The sequence below is a fragment of the Dermochelys coriacea genome, chromosome 15, assembly GCF_009764565.3.
Source record: "Dermochelys coriacea isolate rDerCor1 chromosome 15, rDerCor1.pri.v4, whole genome shotgun sequence".
NCBI lineage: Eukaryota > Metazoa > Chordata > Testudines > Dermochelyidae > Dermochelys > Dermochelys coriacea.
The window spans coordinates 13,616,462-13,638,397 of record NC_050082.1 but is presented as its reverse complement, the minus strand read 5'-3'; the positions used below and the strand labels follow the sequence as shown (position 1 = coordinate 13,638,397).

At 49.0% G+C, this 21,936-nt stretch overlaps 1 protein-coding gene across 1 annotated transcript in view; it reads left to right on the top strand.

Annotated features, from left to right (window-relative positions):
• Positions 1-21,725, top strand: part of LOC119843795 (carbonic anhydrase 15-like) — a 28,929-nt gene extending 7,204 nt beyond the window's left edge. Inside the window, exons 2-8 of the mRNA XM_038373658.2 lie at positions 7,013-7,048; positions 11,085-11,255; positions 11,780-11,940; positions 13,691-13,783; positions 17,143-17,209; positions 17,897-18,063; positions 19,788-21,725. Coding sequence (XP_038229586.1) covers positions 7,013-7,048; positions 11,085-11,255; positions 11,780-11,940; positions 13,691-13,783; positions 17,143-17,209; positions 17,897-18,063; positions 19,788-20,003 — 911 coding nt within the window. The 3' untranslated portion in view covers positions 20,004-21,725. The remainder of the gene's footprint in view (positions 1-7,012; positions 7,049-11,084; positions 11,256-11,779; positions 11,941-13,690; positions 13,784-17,142; positions 17,210-17,896; positions 18,064-19,787) is intronic.
• Positions 21,726-21,936: the final 211 nt, after the last annotated feature.

Genomic DNA, 21,936 nt, shown 5'->3' with positions numbered 1-21,936 from the left:
TAGGCCCCTACCTAAGCATTGGTGGCCTGGAAGGGCAGGATGCAGACTGGACAGTGCTCGGTCCAGCTGCTGGTGGGAGTGATGGGAGGGGAAGAGCTGGCTCCAGTCGCTTGCCTTCTTTTGCATTCCCGCAGTGTGAAGTGCTGCACTTCCCTGGCACGCTGGGGCCATGCTGTAAATGAAGCAAGCGCTGTCGGAGCAGAGATTGGGGCCAGCGGGGCACTGACCCTTGTTAATTGCTCTGGTGTGTCTTGCTGGTGACCTGAGCAATGAAGAATGTGCCAGATGGGGTTATGTGAGTGATCTCAAGGCCTTGTCATGGCGGCTGGCTCCGGGCTGACGGGCAGGGACCATGCTGTTGGCGAGGCGGGTGCTGCATGCCCTGGTGTCCACCAGCTGAATGCCCTCTGCTCGGGCGTACCTAGGAACAATTGTTTCGCGGGGCTCAGAGCACATCTCGGCCCTGTGTGCTCATGCATGGAAATTCAACATGAACTGTGACGGAGGGGGATTTTGACAGCTCTTGCATCCAAAGGCTGATTTAATCTTTGGGAGGGGCAGTAGCGTAGGCAGAGGGGAGTCTGGAGAAATGGATGGGTTGGGGGGTCAGCATAAATCTTACCTGGAAACATCAGCTGCAGGCAGGGCCGTCCCTAGGGGGCCCAGGACAACTCCCCGGCTCTGGCCCAGGCCCTGCCCCCACTCCACCCCTTCCCCAAAGCTCCTGCCCCACCTCTTTCCGGCTTCCATGCCCTCCTCCGAGCGATGTCGGGAGCCGGTGTGGTGGGGGGGGGCGGGGGCCAGGTCGCGCGTTGCTGCTGGCCTCAGGACCGCTGCTGGCCCTCCAGGCTGCCCTGGACCCTGCCTCCCGAAGCGTGGGGTCCGGGGCGGTTGCCCCGTCCATAGGATGGATCGGCACAGTTCTGGCTGCAGCCAGGGTGAGGGAGGTGACAGCCAGCTGTGTGCAGCAGGAGGCGAGTGACCCCAGTGGGCCCTGGCAATCACACCCTGCACACTTATTAGCAACAAGCCTGCTCCATCCCGTTCTGTGGGGAGGAGCTGTGGCTTTCCCTGGTAATTTGCCTTTGCTGGGTCTGGATGGTGATACTTTGATGGGGCAGGGTGATGTACAGACTGCTCCAGAAGGTGTGTGAGAGCCTCAGGGTGCATTGGAGAGGTTTGCTCAGTGTCCCAGTGTTTTTCAATTTAGTTAAAACTATGGTCTGTCTTTGAAATTCTTGGTCTTCCTGGCCCTGCTTACAGGCTAGGGGGCTCCGTAGGGAAGTGTGCAATCAAAGTCCATTCTAGAGCAAGGTGGGGTGAGTTGTGACTCTGTTTTTAGGGAGCAGCCTGCTCTAGCTCCCTCTGTTTTGGGGTTCCTGTGTGGTGGTGGTCCGAATTCTACCGTGCACCTTCTGGCAGGCGTATTTCTGTTTTTAGCAAACTTCTCTGCGTGTGTGCTGTAAACATGACCCAAAGTACAGGGGGATTAGTATCATGCACCCTCTGCTGCAGGCTAGCCTGTAGCTCTGACGGGCTCTGGCCATACAGAATTGTGGGGGCAGAGAGGACTAGTAAATAATTACCTTTACAGTTCTGCAGCACGGTGCCTTCTCTCGGAAGTGATCAAAGTGACGAATGGGTTTAGCCTCACAACCCGCTGTGGAGGTAGGGAGGGATTGTTATCCTTGTTTGACAAATGGGCAAACTGAGGCACACCGCAGGGAAGTACCACAGGGTACCTGGCCCTGTGTTCATGACATTCAGCTTTTGGAGACAGCTGAGGTCAGATATGTCCCTGCGTGATTGCACCGCAAGGCAGCGTCAGAGAGGGGAGTAGAACCCAGGAGTCCTGACTCCCAGCACCCCATGGGCTAACAACTAGCCAGCACGGGCTAATGCATGAAGGCTCAGGCTGCCACTCCGCTGCTGTGTGTGTGAGGAGGGGAGGAGATGGCAAATCACTGGGGGCAAGGGCAACTGTGTCCGGGAGGGGTGGGAGGAAGCAGAGCTTGGGTGATGTTTGGTTTTGAGAAGGATCAGACTCAAAGCTCACACGGGCAGATGCAGAGAATCCAAAGGCAGGAGATCAACATTTCCCCAAACAGTTCCTTGCGCCCAAACTGAAATTCACCCCCACCTCTGGCTCGGGGGACAGAGGTCCGGGGAGCAGGAGAACAACTGAGTGCCAGAGAAGTTTCAGTGTGTCATCCCAGAGTTTTGGAGAGAAACAAATCAGCCGAAGTGACGAAGGATCCATTGCAGCCTTGGGGACTGAGTGATAGTTTAGCTGCAGTAAATTAGGAAATTATGAATACAGGACTGCCTGCTGCCAACTTGGCAGTTTCTGAAAAGAGAACAAACAACGGGTGGATTTCCTTGGAGACGCTCGGATGTGTGTGTGTGTGTGCGCGCGCGCGTGGGGGGCGGGGGGGGGAGTTTAAAGGGGGGGGTAAGAAAAACAGCCAAGCTACCAATAACCAGGGCAAAGTGAGAAACAGAATCCCCTGATCACAAATTCCATGGGTGGTTTTGGGACAAAGACCCCAGGACTAGAGAAAGTGGCTGCAGGTGGCTCTCATTTTCGGTGAGAAGACAAACGAAACCTGCGAAGGGGCACACAGAGAGAAAGGAGGGAACCGGTTTGCTTTAACACGGCATCAGAAAAGGACAGTATGGTAGGCTGGGTGACGCTGATCTCTTGCTGGGTGACACTGATCTCTTGCTGTAGGAGCCTCCGACTAGGAGGTTTATTCCCCAGTGCCAGGGTTAGAAACGGGGACTGTAGGTTCTAATGACTCCGTTACTGATTGTGAGAGCTCAGCAAGCTCCTGGGGGGACACAATACGCTGCAGCAGCCAAGGTGGTCACCTCGTTAGCCATTGAGCCATGGCTGAGAGATGGGTGGGGTGGGTTGGAGAACCTTGAGGGTCGTGTGAGCCCATCGTTGCTGGATTTGAAATATGAAGGCTGGCGTGTTGTGACTGCTCCTTATTAAGATTTAATCATGTCCATGTTACCTTGTGCTGCTCTGTCTGTTACAGCCACCTGTTCTCTCATTTTGTACTTAGTCCCTGCCCCAAAGAGCTCACAGTCTAGTGTGTGTACACACAGTACTTTGTGCAATGGGGCTCTGACTGAGGTCTCCGGGGACTACTGTAATATATGAGTAACAACAGTAATGGGACATTAGAGAGACCCCATGGCCCAGCTGGCATGTCACCAGCATGGAAAACATACCCTCCTGAGCCTTGTTCACATCTCTGCCACTGACTTGCTCTATGACCTTGAGCAAGTCCATTAACTTTCTGTGCTGCCATGGAAGGTGCTTTGCTGTCTGTGGATGAGAAGCGCTAAGCGTTGTGGGAAGGAGAAAAGGGGTGTCTGGAAATGTAATGTGGAAATATGTGAAACGGGCCAGGAGGGGACTGTCACCAAGTTTTTCATCTTGATTAAATCCAGAGTAAACACACAAAAGGTCAACAAAGGCCAGTCTGGTTAAGTGGAGATGTGAAGAATAGGACAAGCAATTATAAGGAGGTTAAAAATATAATATATATGCTCAGGGAGAGGATTGCAGGAGCTATAAAAATAAACAAAAGCAGGTTACAGGGATAATTAGAGGAGCAAAAGCTAATATTGAATGCTGGATTGCTGCGAAGATCTCAGCTCCTAAGAAAGATCTCTTTAGATCTATTATTAATAGGCTGAAGATAAAAGGGAAAATTGGTCCAGTAAAAATGATGATGGGGAATTGAACACAAGCGCTAAGGAGAGGGTGGATTTTACGAGAGCTTGTTGCTGCCTTTATGGGGTGGGAAGAAGACAGGGAAATGCCTGAGACAGGAAGGTGTTTATTGTAACTGGACAGGAAGCTGTTTTCCCCCTATTCTTCCCCCTCCAGTGTGTCCTCCCCAGCTCTCCTCCTAGCCTGTCCCCTTCACCCTCTCTTCCCCCTGCCATAGTCTGTCCTCCTCCCCTTGAAAGCAGCCCTCTGGCTGTCTCCCACCCTCTCTGTATGGGAGAATTCTTTACTAGCCAGAAACAGGGCATGTAAAGCCCTTGGATGCTGCCACATCCCTTTCACCTGGCATACAAGGGCTGGAGCAGGGATGAGGAGCTCAGTTCTGCCTCCCACTTTCTGTCTGTCTTGTCTACTTTGATGGTGAGCTCTTTAGGGCAGGGATCGTTCCTGACTATGGGTTTTCCTAGAGCCACTCACAATGGTGCCCTGACATCAGGTATGACATCTAGGCACTACTGTCATAATAGCGATGATGATCATTGCTAGATAATAATAATTAATTTCGAACAACGTAAAATGAATTGTCCCTAAAGAACAAGTAGGGGACTAATTGGAACGTATGCAGATTGCTTACCCTGCATCACCAAACCCTGATGTGTTCAGAAATGACAGAGAGGATGATGCTGGAGAGTTGGTAGAAGACTGGAGAAAAAACATGGATAAAATGAAGTAGGAGCAATCCTGGCAATTGCCAACCTGCAGATCTTCCTAGTAAAATGGCACAACTGTTATAAAGTGGGGACTAAATCATGAAACATCTAGAGATAAGAGAACCATAGTTTATGAACACTAAGCAGGATGGATTCAAGAACAGATCCTGCCCGATGAACTAGACTTGTTCCTTTGATAGCAGGACAATGGTGTCAGTGGATGAAAGGCATGCAGACAATTGCCTATTGTGTCTGACGTTCACTAAAGCACATTGATATAGGGTCTCTTGAAATCTTGCTCTCACAATTAATTTCAACTGGATTGGTCAAGATTAGTGAGACAGATCAAAAACCATGGCAGCACTATAAACAAAGCAGTGACGAATGGCAGCGTATCAGGCTGGCAGGCGATTCTAGTGCGGCTATTGCAGGGATAGAGGATAGATCCAGTCTTAATTGGCATCTTCTACAGTCATCTGGAAGAAGGGGTGAAAAGCACATGAAATGTACAGATGATGTTTGGGTGGCGTTGCAATTGCTGGTGAGGACAGAGAATTAACACAAAGGGATCTAGAGAGACTAGAACTATGAGCATGATCTATAGGAATGAGATTCAATTTAATCTGTATCTCCCTTATGTGTGTGTGAAGGGCCTGGGCAGTTACTGTACACTGTAGGAAAGAGGAGATCCACAGTCCCGTGAAGTCCAAGAAAGGCTCAAGCCCATCAGTGGTTTCGAGGCAAAACTCCCCTGGCGGTGAATGGAATTAGGCATGTGGAAGGAAGACAAGCTACAGCCCAAAAGACTGAACCCTCTGGCACTGCCCCGTGAGGCTCAAAAAGCAATGGGTGTCCTGTGTGAGCATGAGAGGTGTTTGCTGTTGGATAGCTCAGTCCTTCCTCGGGCTGCGTCTCAGACAGAAGATGCTGAACTGTAGCAAGCAGAAGGCCAGCGGAATGGGCCTGATCCTGGATGAATGAACAATAAGATTTAAAATGCTTGGTAATACGGGACTCTGGTAGGTTTGCAAAAAGAAAAGGAGTACTTGTGGCACCTTAGAGACTAACAAATTTATTAGAGCATAAGCTTTCGTGAGCTACAGCTCACTTCATCGGATGTTCTTTACATCCCCTGCAATGCAAACCCCATCTCCATGGGTTTAGCATCAGTTTTTCCTTTGGGCAAATATTTCTGGACAAAGGTAAGGCCCAGATTACCAATGTAGCTGATCCAATGCTAGTTATAGTAATGACCTGCAGGACAGACCTGCTCCATTAGACCTGCATGGAATGCATCGGTGTGATGCTGGATTAGGGGTATTATGAACTGATTTTCAACCCTCTGCTCTATTGCCATAGGCCACAGGAGAAAGGGGGCAGATATGTTCTTGCATGCTGGCTTTTGGGCTCTTGGGTGTGAACGTGGTTGGGGGATGAGCTAGGGGTGTAGCTAATCCTCCTCACAGCCTGGCCGTGCCCTGGAGAACAGGGGTTACCATCATCAGTGATTTCCAAAGCCTTTGTAATCAGAAGATCACTGAGGCATTCACAGAAATAATGGCAATAAAATATGGTGCTCATAGAACAAACTGTCGCCACGTACAGGTCTTGTCCTGCAAACGGGCATGTGTTTCACTTCAGGGACTAGTCCACTAGCAGTCAGTGGGACCACTCACGTTCTGGTTGTTGGCAGGGTTCAAACCCTGCAGCCCCAGTCTCTGCTGCTGGCGCTGAAGAAGAGCACATGTTGTTGTGCTCAGTAAGTGGCAAGGTTTTACACTGGCTCGGCACGGCTGTGAGAGGGAGGCATGATCACATTCACTATGCTAGTGTGTTACAGCCAGGTTCATGTTGTTTAAGGGAGGCCACACAGCTTTAGTGACAAAGGTTTTGATAATTCAGCTAATTATTGTTCCAAATTTACCTCTAAAACTGCTGGTTTTAGCAAAATCCAGTGTCCGCACAAAAGAGAAAATGTCACCAAAACCACGATAACCTGTTGCCAAAATGACCACAAGTACGTTTTGGTGACAGCACGGCCCAGGACAACTTGCTTGAAACCGGGCAGGAATCTGCTGTGAAAACAGTGCTGGGTAATTTCTGTGACCACCTCCTCCTTCCTCCGTCCCCCAGCACATCAGTCACGGGCAGGTTGGGAAGCCTGACGCTCACTTGGCCCCGGGGGCAGAAACACGGTCGCTGCAGTACCTCCTGCTTGTGGTGACTGGCATTCTGAAGGGTGACCACAAGAGGGCTCCATGTGGACCCTTCTCGTGTAAATTCTGGGCTGCTAGGGAGCAACTCCACGAAGTCACCTGGTGCTTTTGAGGCTATTGCTGTTCACTCCTGTGTGTTGCCTCTGTAGAATCAGGCCCATGTTAAGGCCTGTGCATCTACCTGCATGTTTTTCTGCAAACCCTTCATGGCTGCTTAGAATGATGGGTCAGGAAAAGTGAGAACGCAACGAGCTCTTTGCCCCTGCAAAAACCGGTGGATTTTAACACCAACCTTTTCCATTCCTACCAGCTTGTATTCTGAATTCTTCTCTCTCTTGCAGTTCCCTGGTGCTACGATTCTCAGGATCCCAAATGTGGTGAGTACAGAAATTGTTTCAAGTAGGGGTGTTTGCGGATGGCAAGTGTGCTGGGGCAGCATGTCCGCGTGCACGCCCATGTGTGAAGGCAGTGTGAACGTGCTTGGTGTGTGAATGTGAGTGCATGGCCTCGGGGGCAGAGATCACGGTAACTGCAGTACCTAAAACTGCCCTGGCAACCCTAGAGTTCAGAGAGATTTTTAAATTCCTTTTTGCAAAGCACCTAGTTGGTTATTCCCATTGAGCCTAATCCAACTCCCTCTCCCCTCAGGCTAAACCAGGGCTGTCTCCCCTGAAGTCAGGGCCTTTGCACTGGTGCAGGAGCAGAATACGTCCGCTCAGAGTCAGGCCTTTTTGATCTTTTTAGTCTTTTGCATAAATCTTCTGGGCCAGGCAGAGCCCTGGAGCAGCAGAGCGAGCACTGTGACAATGTGTGATCTAATTCACGGTGGGAAACCTGACTAAGGGAAGAAGTGAACCCGTATTGTGCTAACGTGTGAATTATTTGAGTGCGCTTTGAAGTCTAAATTGCATGCATGCTAATATATCAAATAAGCGGATCTGTCCGAGCTGTGGTCAGTGACCTTAGGGACAGCTTGAGAGGCTGTTAGAAGGGGAGCCTATATTCTGTGTTGCTGTGGAGGTGATACCTGTGTGCTGGCCCTTGGGATCAGGAGGTTTTCCCGGTCACTTTAACACCGAAGTTGTGTGCATGTCCACCTCCTGACATGGCTCTAGGGAGAAGCTCAGCACGGCGTGTCTCCTCTTTGTCATGTCTCTGGCTCTCTTTGCTCTCAGCCCAAAAGAATTTCGGGGCCTCATGAAATTCAGAGCAACTGTTGCATTGCCTTGCTCTGATCCGACACCGAGTCAGGAGCTACTGGCTGCCCTGCCAGGCCCCACTTGTTTGTCACCCATCTTGCTCGCTTGTTTGGGAGCCCTTCACTTCCCTGAGGAGTGGGATTTGGTTTTCAGTGTCGTGTTCAGAGTGCTGTGGATGCGTGTGGTCAGAGCTTCTCTGGACAGCGGGGGGGGGGGGCATTAGAATGGGACCCCTGTACAGAGGACTGCAGGGCCAGGCTGAGGGAAAGGATCCATTTGCACTCAGCTTCCCCATTTTTGCTGAGGTCAACATTTGATTTATAAATAGAAAATGGCTATTGAGCAGTGCGAATGGTGCCAGGCTCTCAGCAGAGGCCAGAAGTCGGCAACATTGTTCAATATCCTTCTACCCAAAAGAGAAAACAGAGATGCAATGTGAAACGTCAGCCTGGCATTCTGACGTGTATGCTCACTGCCCAACTCTGTGCTCGGAAGAGCCTGGGAAACACAGCGTGGGGTGGACGGTTACATTTCAGAGGCAAGAAATGCCCTTTGCAATGTCACCAAGAAAATAAACTGATTGCTTTACCCATACTTAAATATAGTTATGCATTTAAAATGTCAGTCACGCTTGATATTAAAGGAGTGGTTATAAATAGTTTATAAAGGGTTAAAAAGCTCAATAAATATTTAAATGAATGATTAATCAATTGTTAGAGTTCAATGGATCAGCAGGTTGTTTATAACCATGGCTTATAGCTATTTCTAATGCCTCTGAATGAGGTGCTGATAATTATCTATCACACGTACTGTTCGTGTCTGTAACATACTTACATCTATGAATCATTTATTAACGATTTATAAACTATTTATAAAATGGAGTCTTAATATAAAGTGTAACTGAAATGGGTAACTTCCATGGGAATGGTACATAAAGAGGGTACATTTTATATGCCAGTATTGGACTTGTACATGAGAGTGACTTCTTTGAGGACTTGTATGTGTATCTGTGCGGTATTTTATTTCTGGCATATATGTGGCCCTGTAAGGACTAGGGTGATTTTTTGAAGCATTCCATTTAGTACATGTTGCCATAAGAACGGCCATGCTGGGTCAGACCAAGGGTTCATTTAGCCCAGTATCCGGTCTTCCCACAGTGGCCAACGATAGGCGCTTCAGAGCGAATGAACAGAATAGAGCAATTCTCGAGTGATCCATTCCCTGTTGTCCAGTCCCAGCAGCTGGCAGTCAGGGGCTTAGGGACACCTGGAGCATGGGGTTGCCTTCCTAACCATCTTGGCTAATAGCCATTGATGGACCTATCCTCCATGAACTTCTCTACTTCTTTTTTGAGCCCAGTTATTATTTTGGCCTTCACAACATCCTGTGCAATGAGTTCCACAGGTTGACTGTGTATTGTGTGAAGAAGTACAGTACTTCCTTTGGTTTGTTTTAAATCTGCTGCTTATTAATTTCATTGGGTGACCCCGGTCCTTTTGTTACGTGAAGGGGTAAATAACACTTCCCTATTCACTTTCTCCTCACCATTCATGATTTTACAGACCTCCATCCTATCCCTCTTAGTCGTATCAATGAAACGCATCTGTACTGAGACAAATTGGCATGCTCCTCACAGTCCTCCTATGCGTGAGCAGTAATATGGCCCAGTGGTTTGGACAGCTTGGGATTTGGGAGACCATGTTCAATTCCCTGATCTAATGCAGATTTCTTGCAGGCCTTTGGGCAAGTCACTTAGTGGCTTTCTGCCTCTGTTTCCCATCTGTAAAATGGGGCTAATAGCATCACTCCCTCTGGAATGCTGTTTCAGTGCCTGAAGCTGATCATGTGAGGAGCAAAAGGGAAGGATCTAGCCGCTTTGCTCCATGGGTGTCCAAGTGCCTTCCTGACTGTCCAGTGACAGGAGTAAGGCCCTGACTCCCCCTGCGGTTCAGAGACAGCCAAATCTCGGTGACATCATTCCTGGGCTCCAGATGACGTGGCGAGTGAGGGGACTGCTGATGTGTTGGCTTAGTGTTCTGCTTTAATTGTGGCATCTTCTCCTCCCAGACTCTCGGCCGCTGCAATAAAGCAGATGTTCTATTGTGCTGCTCATTATAAAGTGGAGTGGCTGGATTTCAGCAGCCAAAACATTACCAATCAGGGAGACTGTCTGGCTTCCTTCCTCGTTACAACGTTATGCACCTCGCCGATTAATGTTACTCACCATGGTTTCCACTGAAACGATCCCAGCTCCCTGGCAGCCTACAACTGTAGACAGCAGAGCCAGCTATTTGCTGCCATTGGGCTCACCGGTGGTGTTGTGATGGTTCTGTGATCACTGGGAACCTGTCCCCTTTTGTTGCCACGTTCCATCGTGGCGACTGTAGTAGCCCAATGACGCTTTTGTGTTCGTGGCCTCACGGGGTGGCTTCAGCTCCATCTCTATGACTTATCAGGGGAGTGAATCAGGGACAAGGGCTTGCAGCTGCCTTGGTGCGAAGGCCTCAGGCTTACAGGTGACCATCGTGGTGGCTGTGGAGCATCCAAATGGCTGCTGGTGCATAGACCCGAGAGAACAGCCCCGACCAGTCTCCGTGTCCGAGGGGGCTGTGTGTGGCGGGGAACGATGGCCGAAGCAGGGCGAAGGGGTGGGGCTGAGATGGGCACGGAGAACCTCTGCAGGGCAGACGTGGGAGGAGTGGGGGGGAAGAAGAAACCAAACCCAGCGAGGAAGCTACTAGTGGAAGCAGAGCCTGCTCTTCAGGGACTGTAATGACTAGCTCAGAGAGCAAGGGCTGCCTGTCAGGCTAAATGTAGGCCCTGGCCCAGCGAGGAAATCCTGCTGAATTATGAATGAGGCTTGACTAAGACCCGGCTCATTAATATTCACGAAGATTGACTAAGCGAGCGGCCATCTCTTGGGGGGGGGGTGCATGGAGGGAGAGGCTAATGAAAGTGCTGGCGGGCGCTGTGTCCGTTGCGGCCAGAGAGAGCTGGCGGGCGGACGGCTGCATTTACCAGCACTCCCTCGGTTAAAGCAGGAAAGCCAGGAGCCCTTGGCAAACCCAGCTCCATTTTAACACGTGCCCCAGGAAGCCTCCTCTTGCGGGCGTCCTCGCTTGACGACACGAGGACCCTTCACTCCACGGTAGCTTGGCCCATGTTTTACCCCCTTCCCTCTCCCCCCAACGTCTCTTTCTTTCTCTCTCTCCAGGCCCCAGGTACTGGAAGGATCTGGCAAAGGGCTGCGGGGGAGATAACCAGTCGCCCATTAACATTGACAGGTGCAAAGTGCAGAGGGACAGGAACCTAGGAGACATCCTCTTTGAAGGCTATGACCAGGCCCCGCCGGGCAAGTGGAGACTCATGAACAATGGGCACACGGGTGGGTATTTGTGCCAGACTCCCTCTCTCCCTCCTTCCTTGGCCCCTCAAACTCTCTTTTCCGCGGGGAGCTGCACTGCCCAGGGCTGGATCAGTGAGCTTGACTCGTCGCAGGATTCGCTTCAGTATGATGTATTTATCATTTCTATTGTGGTAGCAGCTGGGAGCCCTGTCATGGCCCAGGACCCCACAGTGCGTGCTAGGTGTTGGACAAACACAGAACATGATCCCTGCCCAGAGGAGCTCACAGTCTTGCATCTGGCTCTGTTATTAACCTGAGAATGCATTGTGCCTGAGAAGAATGGCCTTGAGGTTTGCCCAGCTGCATGGAAATTATAGAGGTGTGAGCTGGCTGATTGGACTCTTTTATGTGCTCCTCCATTCACTTGTATTCACTCCCACGCTCCCAGCCACCTCTACCCCATCTGCTTTGTGAACATGAGAGGTCACTGATGTCCTGGGTGAGGCTGGTGGGATTGCAGCCATATGTTTTCCCTCTGTAACTTTGCTCTGGCCTGTTTACAGTGATGATGAGACTGGAAGGCGAGTCTGTGAGCGAACATATCAATATCACCATTGGGGCTCTTCTTGAGAAGTACCGAGCCCTGCAGTTCCACTTCCACTGGGGGAACCTCAAGGGGAACGGCTCAGAGCATACCATTGATGGACACCAGTTCCCCATGGAGGTAAGTGGGGAGAGGTGGTCATGCCTCATGGGAGTTGTAGTTCATAGTAGCAGTAGTGTTCATAGCAGCATATTGCTGAGAACTCCATCTGCTGCTGACAAAGACAATAATTAAGACTGCACTCAAACCGCACAAGACCCCAGCTAAATGTGTATATCTTAGGTTCAGCAAACACCAGGTGAACCCACAGCTCTCTGGATTTTGTGTTTGGCAGAGCTGGTTAGAAAATATCCTCCCCCGTCCCCCTGGAAAATTTCAATGAAAAAACGAATAAATATTCATTTTCATTGAAGCTTTCCATGGACAATTTCAAAGTTTCAGTGAATAATCATAAACCAAAATATTTCTTTTCTGAAATGCCACCGCAGTGCCTCATGGGAGTTGTAGTTCAGGTGCCTCATGCACCCATTCACTTTTATAGGCCTGGTTCCCTTGTCAAACGACACCTTTTGCGATGCACCACAGTCTCCCCTCTTAGTGAAGGGAGGCCATGCACCAGGCCATGGCACACCATGGAAGATGTAGTTTGGGTGAGGATCCCAGCCCACAGAGAAAAATCTGCACATGAGCCACCTGAACTACAACTCCCATGAGGCTAAGTTGCTCCACACCAGAGTCTGTCCCATGAATGGGGCATGTGATCCTGCAGCTACAGAGATCTTTGGGATGTCTATTCAGAATACGTTCAGTATGGTTCATTTAAAAATGGTGACTTTTTCATGAGGGGCGAGTATATTCTCCCTATCCTTCCCACTTGACTCAAGATGCCCATCCTGTTTGGAGCTATAAGGTGATAAATATCCCACCCATCAAAGTGTCTGACTGGGCAAACTGCTAAGGGCTTTAGGATACTGGAATGGACCTGTTTGCTGGTCATTAATGAGCCATTAGCAAAGGTGTGGGTGGCCAACCTGAACCTGAGAAGGACCCAGAATTTACCCATGTACATTGCCAAAGAGCCACAGTAATAAGTCAGCAGCCCCCCATCAGCTCCCCAGTCCTGCTCCCAGCACCTCCCACCCACTGGCAACCCCGCCGATCAGCACCTCCTCCTCCCTCCCTGCACCTCCTAATCAGTGTGCAGGAGGCTCAGCGTGCGGGGCGGGAGAGGAGTGAGGGCAAGACAGGCTATGGGGAGGGAGCGGAAAGGGGCAGGGCCTGTGGCAGAGCCAGGGGTTGAGCAGTCAGCACCCACCGGCACACTGGAAAGTTGGCACCTGTAGCTCCAGCCCTGGAGTTTGTGCCTATTCTAGGAGCCGTATATTAATTGGTGATTATGAGGCTATGTACAACGGGGTGCGTGCATGAATGAACATGGGTGTGTTTCTGCAGAGTGCATGCCCAGGGAGAGTAGGTAGCCAGGGAATATCTGAGTGCAATTGCTCCAGTACCCTCCTGTTCTTGGAGGGAATGACATTTTAATGCAGCCGTAAAACACTGAGGGCCTGATTCTGCTTTGCATTGAGAGCCCTTTATGGCACTCTGGCAGCGTAAAGAGGCCTCAGAGCGAGCGTGACTGTCATTGATACCTACGCTAAGGCCCTCTTGCACTTCCAGAGTGGTGTGAAGGGCCCCTAGTGTCAGGGATGTGGATGCTCACAGTGTTAAGGAGCTGTGTGCGCTGTTGGCTACAAAGGGCGCTGGAAGGGGAGAGCTGAGTGTCCGTTTGCTCAGTTTGTGACTGATGGGGTAAAATACCACAATGGCTTGGAACAGGTCTCACCCTCCTTCTGTGTGTCTTCCTCTTTAGCTGCATCTTGTTCACATGAACACCAAGTACAAAACCTTCAGTGAGGCCAAAGGGCATCCGAATGGGCTGGCTGTCTTGGGCTTCTTGTACAAGGTACGTGAAAAACACCCTGCCCCTGGCTTGCACGTTCACTGCCAGATTCCTCTGAGTTACCCTGAGGAGGTGGCAGAGAGTAGCCTGCATTCTAGGCCCTTTAATAAACAAATTCTCCATTGCTGGAGATCCCATCCTGTGCTGTTTTGAACTGTGAGCTGCCACATCACCAGCTTGTATCATTGGCATCAGTCTAGAGAGAGACCCTCAGGCTGGGGCACGCAGGTGGGCCATTGCCCGGAGAGTACCTGCTCTGGGTCTAAAGACCCTTGACCCTGCCAAGTCAGCCCCTTTAACCAGCACCAGAAATGGCACTTTGCCTCCAAAGCTGATGGAAACACTCCTGCAGCATAGCTACGGTGCCCTGGGGTCTGGTTGCCACAGCTCAGGGGTGCTGCGAATCCTCAGGTCACAGGCTGTTTGCCTGCAAGGCCTGAGAAACACGTCTGTGGCTCACTTCAAAGTCACTGTGTTCACTGTACCCTAGCGGTAACTACTGGTTTAATCTCTGATTTGAGATTTTAATTCACCAAGTAACTGCTGCATCAAGTGCTGGGGGACAGGGGAAAATACAGTCCTCTGTGCCCAGTGCATCCAATGGAATGCAGCAGGGAAAGGTTTGAAATTCACCCCAATGGAAGAATAACCCAAGAATACGAACCCTCTGGACAGAGTAGAAATCACCACAGAATTGAACTGCAGCTAAACCGAATGTGGCATCTTGAGGCAGTCACAGGGGTTCCCTGTTTTTGTAAAGCAAATGGACACATGTGCATTTTAACACAGCCTGACTCACCCTGCTCTCCCACCAACACTGTGCTGGAGAAAGAAACAAGAAAGAACAAAACTAAAGTCTCCAGGAGAGAGCATGGTGTGGGTGTCTCTTCTGCAGCTGAATGGAGCCCAGCAGATGTCTAGAATTGTAAAGGTGCCGTGCACAGAAGACAAAACCTTCTACATTGTCACATGTGCCATAACAGAGATCATCAGCCAGTCGGATTGCTCTCTGTCCAAAAGATTTTATAAACCTTAAAGAATAGTATTGAAAGACTAAAAATTAAAGTTAAGCAGATAGGTAGTGGGAGGTCAGGTGGGAGTTTATAGGTTTGCGAGACCATTGTCGCAACTGAGGCAGTGCTCTCTTCCCCTGCTCCCCTGGATATGAACTGTGCAAAGCCAGGGTGGTTGGAGTCCGGGTCGCATTGGAATCACCTTTCCAAAGTACAGGTGAATGGTGAGAGCTGAATCAGGCTTATGTGAATCAGTTATATGATATCCCCTTCCCAACAAAGGTGTTAGCAGCTGGGGTTCCAGACACCTGCAAACACCATTGAAAATAGCTTTCCTGACTGCCCACTATGCCGCTTATGAAAGAAAGTCACACGCAATGGCTTAAGGGTTCTGGGAAAACTTCAATTAGCTGACGTGGCAGCGAACCTGTGTGGTTTATGTCAGTGGAGAGCCATTTCTCTGGAGCTAGGAGTGTGTGTGTGAGAGATAAGGGAAGAGGAAAGGAGTGCAAATATTTACGTACAGTGACTGCACTTAGAAAGCTGCTTCTGTTCTCTCCAAGAGGAGAACGCAAAGCATGGAAAAAAATGTCTTTTTAATAATAATAAACCTTGTGTTTCTATAATGCTCACTATCCACAGACCTCAAAGTGCTTTGAAACACTAGTGATGAAGGGGGATTATTATTCCTAGTTTATAGGCAGGGAAACTGAGGCCCTGATCAGCGATGTGATTTGCCCAAGGTCACCTTGTGAATCAGAGGTAGCAATATAGAAATAGAACCCATGTCTGTTGACTTGCCGTCCCGTGCTATAACCAGGGACCACCCTTTCTCTCAGCCTTGTTGGCTTTGTTTTGAGCCCATGGCATTTGGCTGTACAGCAGGTGCATAGGAAGAGAAGTGTTTTGGTCCCCTACTGCTCTCTCTCTCTCTCTCTCTGCTGGTAGCTGTGACCCTATTATGTACCGGTGAGGTGAAAGCCAGCATCACGTCTCACAAAGATGCTTAACCCACCAGCTATCCAGACAGCATGCCAGGGTGGGAGCTTCATGTCTACTGGGGGCCTCCCTAGTCACCTACTTTTCTGTTTGCTGGGATAGGATAGTGATCAGGATGTTGTCCGGTACTGTGACCTCGCCCGCCCTGCAGAGGAGCTTACGATCTAGCAACCTGAGATTGGTTTTGTCTTGTGATCAGAATGGGATCCTTATCCCATCATAGCCTTTGTCTGCAGTTTTGTCTGCAATGCATGGCTGCTGGAGTGTTCCCCCATTAAGCTGTCACTGAAAAACATACTGAATCTTGGAGATTTAAAAATACCCCCCACATTCCACTGTTGATCAGGGCAGAGAAAGGGCAGTTTTGACTGACGGCTTGAGCAGACAGCATTCAACTACTGTTTAAGAACTGAATTTGATATCCCAGCTTTCTATTGTATCGCTTCCCCTTGCAGAATAGCAGCTCATTGTGGGCACAGCTTAGGGAGCAGTAGTGAAATCTACAATAGGCGTGTAAAGGAAGTTTTAAAGCAGCCTCACTGGAATGCATTACCTAGCGAGGTGGTGGAATCTTTCCACTGAATGCATCCAATAAAGTGAGCTGTAGCTCACGAAAGCTTATGTTCAAATAAATGTGTTAGTCTCTAAGGTGCCACAAGTCCTCCTTTTCTTTTTGCGAATACAGACTAACACGGCTGCTACTCTGAAACCTCTCCTTCCTTTGAGGTTTTTAAATTCAGGCTTGACAAAGCCCTGGCTGGGATGATTTAGTTGGGGATTGGTCCTGCTTTGAGCAGGGGGTTGGACTAGATACCTCCTGAGGTCGCTGCCAACCCTGATATTCTATGATTCTCATGTGGGAAATGTCACTAAAGATCCCACGGCATGTTTCATAAGAGGTGGGGTGTTAATTCCAGTGCCGTGGCCCAATTCCCCCTCGGTATTGACATCAGCCTTCTTTGAAGCATCTGCAGGATGCTATTATTCACTGCTGGGTAGAGTTGCTGCGTGTTGATGAGCAATGATTGCGCACATCGCGCAGGTGGCTGAGTTTCAGTGAAGGAGGACGTGAGCCAACTGTATAGTTCACATGTTAGTTTGTAAGCACTTTGGATCCTTTGAGATTAGCAGGCGCTGAAGAATAAAAATCTCCATCGTAGCCCAAGAAGGGGAAGCACAGCACAAGCACAGGTGTCCAGACACCCATTGCTCTCCACAAGAGCTGTGAACGCACTTGGGTTCCCGGGTACCCAGTTTTTTGTCTGGAACCATTTTGACTCACCTTGTAAATAGAATCCTCGAGATCTGCCCTTGGCCGGTCGTTCATTCTCCCTCTGTAATGCTTGGCAGGTGTCGGATGCTGATAACTCCAATTACAACACGATTGTAGCTGGCCTGAAGAACATTTCCCGTCAAGGTGAGTCCTCCCGCTCCTCTGTTATCTTCACTCCAGAGCAGGCAGAATAGAGGATGAGAGGAACCCAGAAGCTGAAGGAAAGGGGATATGCAGGGGCACCAGCCACTGGTTTCAAGAACCTTTGACTCATTTCCATGCCACAGTGTAACTGGGTAGTTCCTGGTGGGTTAACACAATGTGGGCACAGGTATGTTACTGCCATCAATCTACATGGCCTGCCTATTGTCTAATTCAAGGATGCTCTGCTGTGCACAACTCCTTTTGAGAATCGGTGGCACTGGGCTTCCTGCGGCCGATGCATGGTGTGGAAAGTCTGGAACCCAGGGCCAGTTTGGGACTGTCTGAGCCAATGACCTGCTGAGGCCGTATTGGGTTCTCATTTTGTGCTAGGGGAGGAGCAAAGCACGTCAGCCATGCCTGACGCCCTCCTGCCACATGCTCATGCTGTTACCTGTTGACTGACTTGTGGAGGAGCAGTGAAGGCAGCCGCCACAGGGTCTGCCAAGCAGAGCCAAGATGCTGCTGTTGCACCAGGTGGTCTAGCAGCATCTGTGGTAGCAAAGGATGCAAGGGGGGAGGCAGGGTTGAATGGTGCCCACTGTAGCTTTAGAAATGTCAGCTCTTCCAAGTCGTTCATCCCCCAGATGGGCTTTTATAATGATGGCTTTTCTCTCTCTCTCTCTCAAGGGGATTTTGTGGAGTTAGCATCCACATTTTGCTTGAACAACCTTCTTCCCAGCATGGCCAATCTGTCCAAGTACTACCGCTATCAGGGCTCCCTGACCACCCCGGACTGCGCAGAGGTTGTCGTCTGGACGCTGTTTGAGGAGCCCATCCCTATCAGCCAGTCTCAGGTAAAAATGCATCACAGCTCTCTGCTGAGTCCAGCAGAGGGTCTTCAGTATGCAGAGTTCTTTCCCAATCTCAGCTCCTGGGCAGTGGTTCCGGGAGCAGAGATCCTGCTCAAGTTGTCTCCTCTTACCATCCGTGCCCACTGAAATGCCACACAGGACCACCTGCTGTAGGTGCTGGACTTGAAACCCATTCCAGATGGGCACAAATAACAATTTCAAGTACATGTGCTCCCAAGGAAAATAGCATCCAAGCAATAGGGGCTTTGCACCCTTCTGTGTGTCAGAGCTGGGCAACCCGTGGGGAATCAAACCCCCCTTCCTGTGCGTGCGCTGATTATCTTTGAAAATAAGAGCATGGAGTTCCTCCAGCTGTGATCAGTAGTGTAATATTATTTTTTCTTCAGTGAGTATTGGGCAGTTGCCAGTGTACCAAATTGTCAGTGTGCGTGTTGTCCTCAGAAAATGGCAGCCTGTTACAGCTCTCAATTGTTTAGCTCATGCTTCAGGCTCTGAAGGTTCCATGTCATTTTCACTGTTTTGTGCTGGAAAGTGAATAGAGTTGTTTCTTTTCCTTAATTGGATGACTGCAGCAATATCATATGACTTATGTAGCCCCTTTTTCTTTTATTTCTTTAGATTGAAACAATAATAAATCACCTGCACAAGAAGCTCTAGGGGCCCTGACAACTAACTAATTTTCTAGCAACTTAATCAATCATGACCACTAGGCAACATTAAAAAATCATATATGGATAGTAGTGCACATTGCCTGCCTGCGGCAATCAGCAACCAGGAACAAATTAACTAAGCCAGACAGTAAATCAAAGGAACAGAAAAGCTGCTCTCCACCCCCAGACTCTCCAGAAACATTCTTGCAACCTCCCCACCAAAACTCTGCCGAATAAATTGGGGATCGGGTAGCCAGAAATTCCCAGAAGTGAGCTACATTTTCCACAAAGGTTGTTCAGAACATATAGCTCAGCCAGCTGTGCTCCGGGTGCGCTGCCCTGCTGCGCTGGCACGTTCTCTCTTAGGACAACTGGGCAAAGGCTGTATGGGCAGCGGTGCCCCAGATTACATGCTGGTTCCTTTTTCTGATTCCAAGAGGAACAGGCAGACTGGTGAAAAGTCCTCCTATTCTGGCTCTGCTGCTCTGCAAACCCAGCTTCCCTGAGGCAGGCGCAGCCTGGCCAGCCAAGTGCGTTCCAAAGCCATCCGTTGGGCCTCATATATAAGGAGATTGGCTTAAAAACCATGAGATTTTCCAAAAACAATAATCTGGGGTTCATGGTGTGTTGGCCTGCTGGTTTCTAAGCTGCTGGGTGAACTCGAGTCCTGTTTTCAAGGGTTTCTCCACAGCTGTGAGAGCTAGATTCAACTTTTTTTCTTTACTGGAAGCAGGATTCTCAAGGGATCACTTGACTCCAGGAGCTGGGTCTTTAAGAAAAATGCCAAGTATCAGAAGCCTTGTCCAAGCTTGAGCAACCCTGAGTCACAGGGAAGCACTGGGATGGATTTAGATGTCTGCCTAGGCCCCAATTTAGCAAAGCACGTGCTTAACCTGAACCAGGTGTTTAAGTCCATCCGTGCTCAAGAAAGTCCTTAAATGTGCATTTAAAGATGAGCACATGCTTAAAAACTTTGCTGAATCAGGGGCCTGAAAAGTATTTTGACTGAACATAATGAAATGGCTTGAAATTTCTCTGTCTCTCTCACATCTGCAGCTGAACGCATTTGTCAACACAGTTCACTTCCCGGCCACTGGCGCGTCTCTGATGAAAATGACCAACAACTTTCGACCACCACAGCCTCTCAAGAACCGAAAAGTCTATGCGTCCAAAGATGCCACGATCAGCCGCAGTGCCATGCCCAGTGTCAGCCTCCCGCTCCTTCCTCTGCTCTTGACTCTCCAGATTGTCCACTTCTCAGGCCCCTCCTAAAAGCCCCTCTCCCGACTCCCTCCCTTCTTTGTCATGAATGGTTCATGATTATTTTATGATTTCTTCAGATTAGTGCTTCCACACTGTGATCATTTTCTAGCCACAGGACTGAAAACGATGAATGAAATGAAAGCAGATTGGCAGGGGGTACATAAGAATGGCCATACTGGGCCAGACCAAAGGTCCGTCTACCCCAGTATCCTGTCTTCTGACAGTGGCCAATGCCAGATGCCTCAGAGGGAATGAACAGAACAGGCAAGTCTCGAGTGATCCATCCCCTGTCGTCCAGTCCCAAGCTCTGGTAGTCAGAGCCTTAGGGATGCTCAGAGCAGGGGGTTGCATCCCTGACCATCTTGGCTTATAACCATTGATGGACCTATTCTCTGTGAATGTCTCTAATTCTTTTTTGAGCCCAGTGATCCTTTTGGCCTTCACAACATCCCCTAGCAACGAATTCCACAGGTTGACTGTGCGTTGTGTGAAGAAGTACTTCCTTTGGTTTGTTTTAAACCTGCCGCTTATTAATTTGATTGGGTGACCCCTAGTTCTTGTGTTGTGAAGGGGTAAACAATTTCTTCTTCACTTTCTCTGCACCACTCGTGATTTTATAGACCTCGATCACATCTCCCCTTAGCTGACTCTTTTCTAAGCTGAACAGTTCCAGTCTTTTTATACCTCCTCATATGGAAGCTGTTCCATCCCCCTGATTATTTCTGTTATCATTCTCTGTACCTTTTCCAATTCTAATCAATCAATTTGGAGATGGGTTGACCAGATCTGCATGCAGTATTCCAGGTATGAGCGTACCACAGATTTATAAAGTGGCATTATGATATTTTCTGTGTTATCATCTATCCCTTTCCTAATGATTCTTAACATTCTGTTAGCATTTTTTGGCAGCCGCTGCACATTGAACAGATATGTTCAGAGAACTATCCATGATGACGCCAAGATCTCTTGCTTGAGTGGCAACCGCTAATTTACACCCCATTGTTTTGTATGTATAGTTGGGATTATGTTTTCCAATGTGCATGACTTTGCAGTTATCAACAATGAATGTCATATGCCATTTTGTTGCCCTGTCACTTGGTTTTGCGAGATCCCTTTGTAACGGGTCACCATCTGCTTTGCGCTTGATTGTCTTGAATATTTTTGTATCGTCTGCAAATTTTGCCACTTCGCTGTTTACCTCTTTTTCCAGAACATTTTATGAATATGTTGAACAGCACTGGTACCGGCACAGATTCTTGGGGAGACCCTGCTATTTACCTCTCTCCACTGTGAAAACTGACTTTATTCCTATCCTTTGTTTCCTTCCCTTTAATCAGTTACTGATCCATGAGAGGACCTTCTCTCTTATCCCATGACAGTCTACTTTTCTTAAGAGCCAATGGTGAGGGACCAAAGGAGAAGGAATGTTCATTGCTAGTTTAAAAAATAACTACTAAGACCTGGATTCTGCCAAGATTTTCACTTAACTTTAAGCACATGAGAACTCCCATTAACTCTCCCATTTCTCACATGCTTAAAGTTAAGCACTGGCGTTGCAGGACTGGATCCTTACATCCAGTAACGGCATATTTACAAATGTGACCCCTTTGGTTTTGCCAGCTGCGCTATACTTGGAGTGACTGATGATATGACACACACAGTGCTTTCTACTGAATGAGAAGAAATGTTTAAATGATGTCAAAATGCAATTGTAATAAATCTAGGGTTCTTGCATCTCTGGTCGGAATCAGCTGGCTTTTTGTTTGTTTCCATTTGATACTTTGTGCGTCTCCATAGCATCCTGCCGAGGGGGGGTTGCCCCATTTGGCTCTAGCCAATAGTCAATGTTCGAGGTCTTGTAGGGGATGTTTCCATTAGGAGGCAAAATCAATTATGTGAGTCAGGTTTATTCTTGGGCGTGATCTTGTTTAGTGACAAAAAA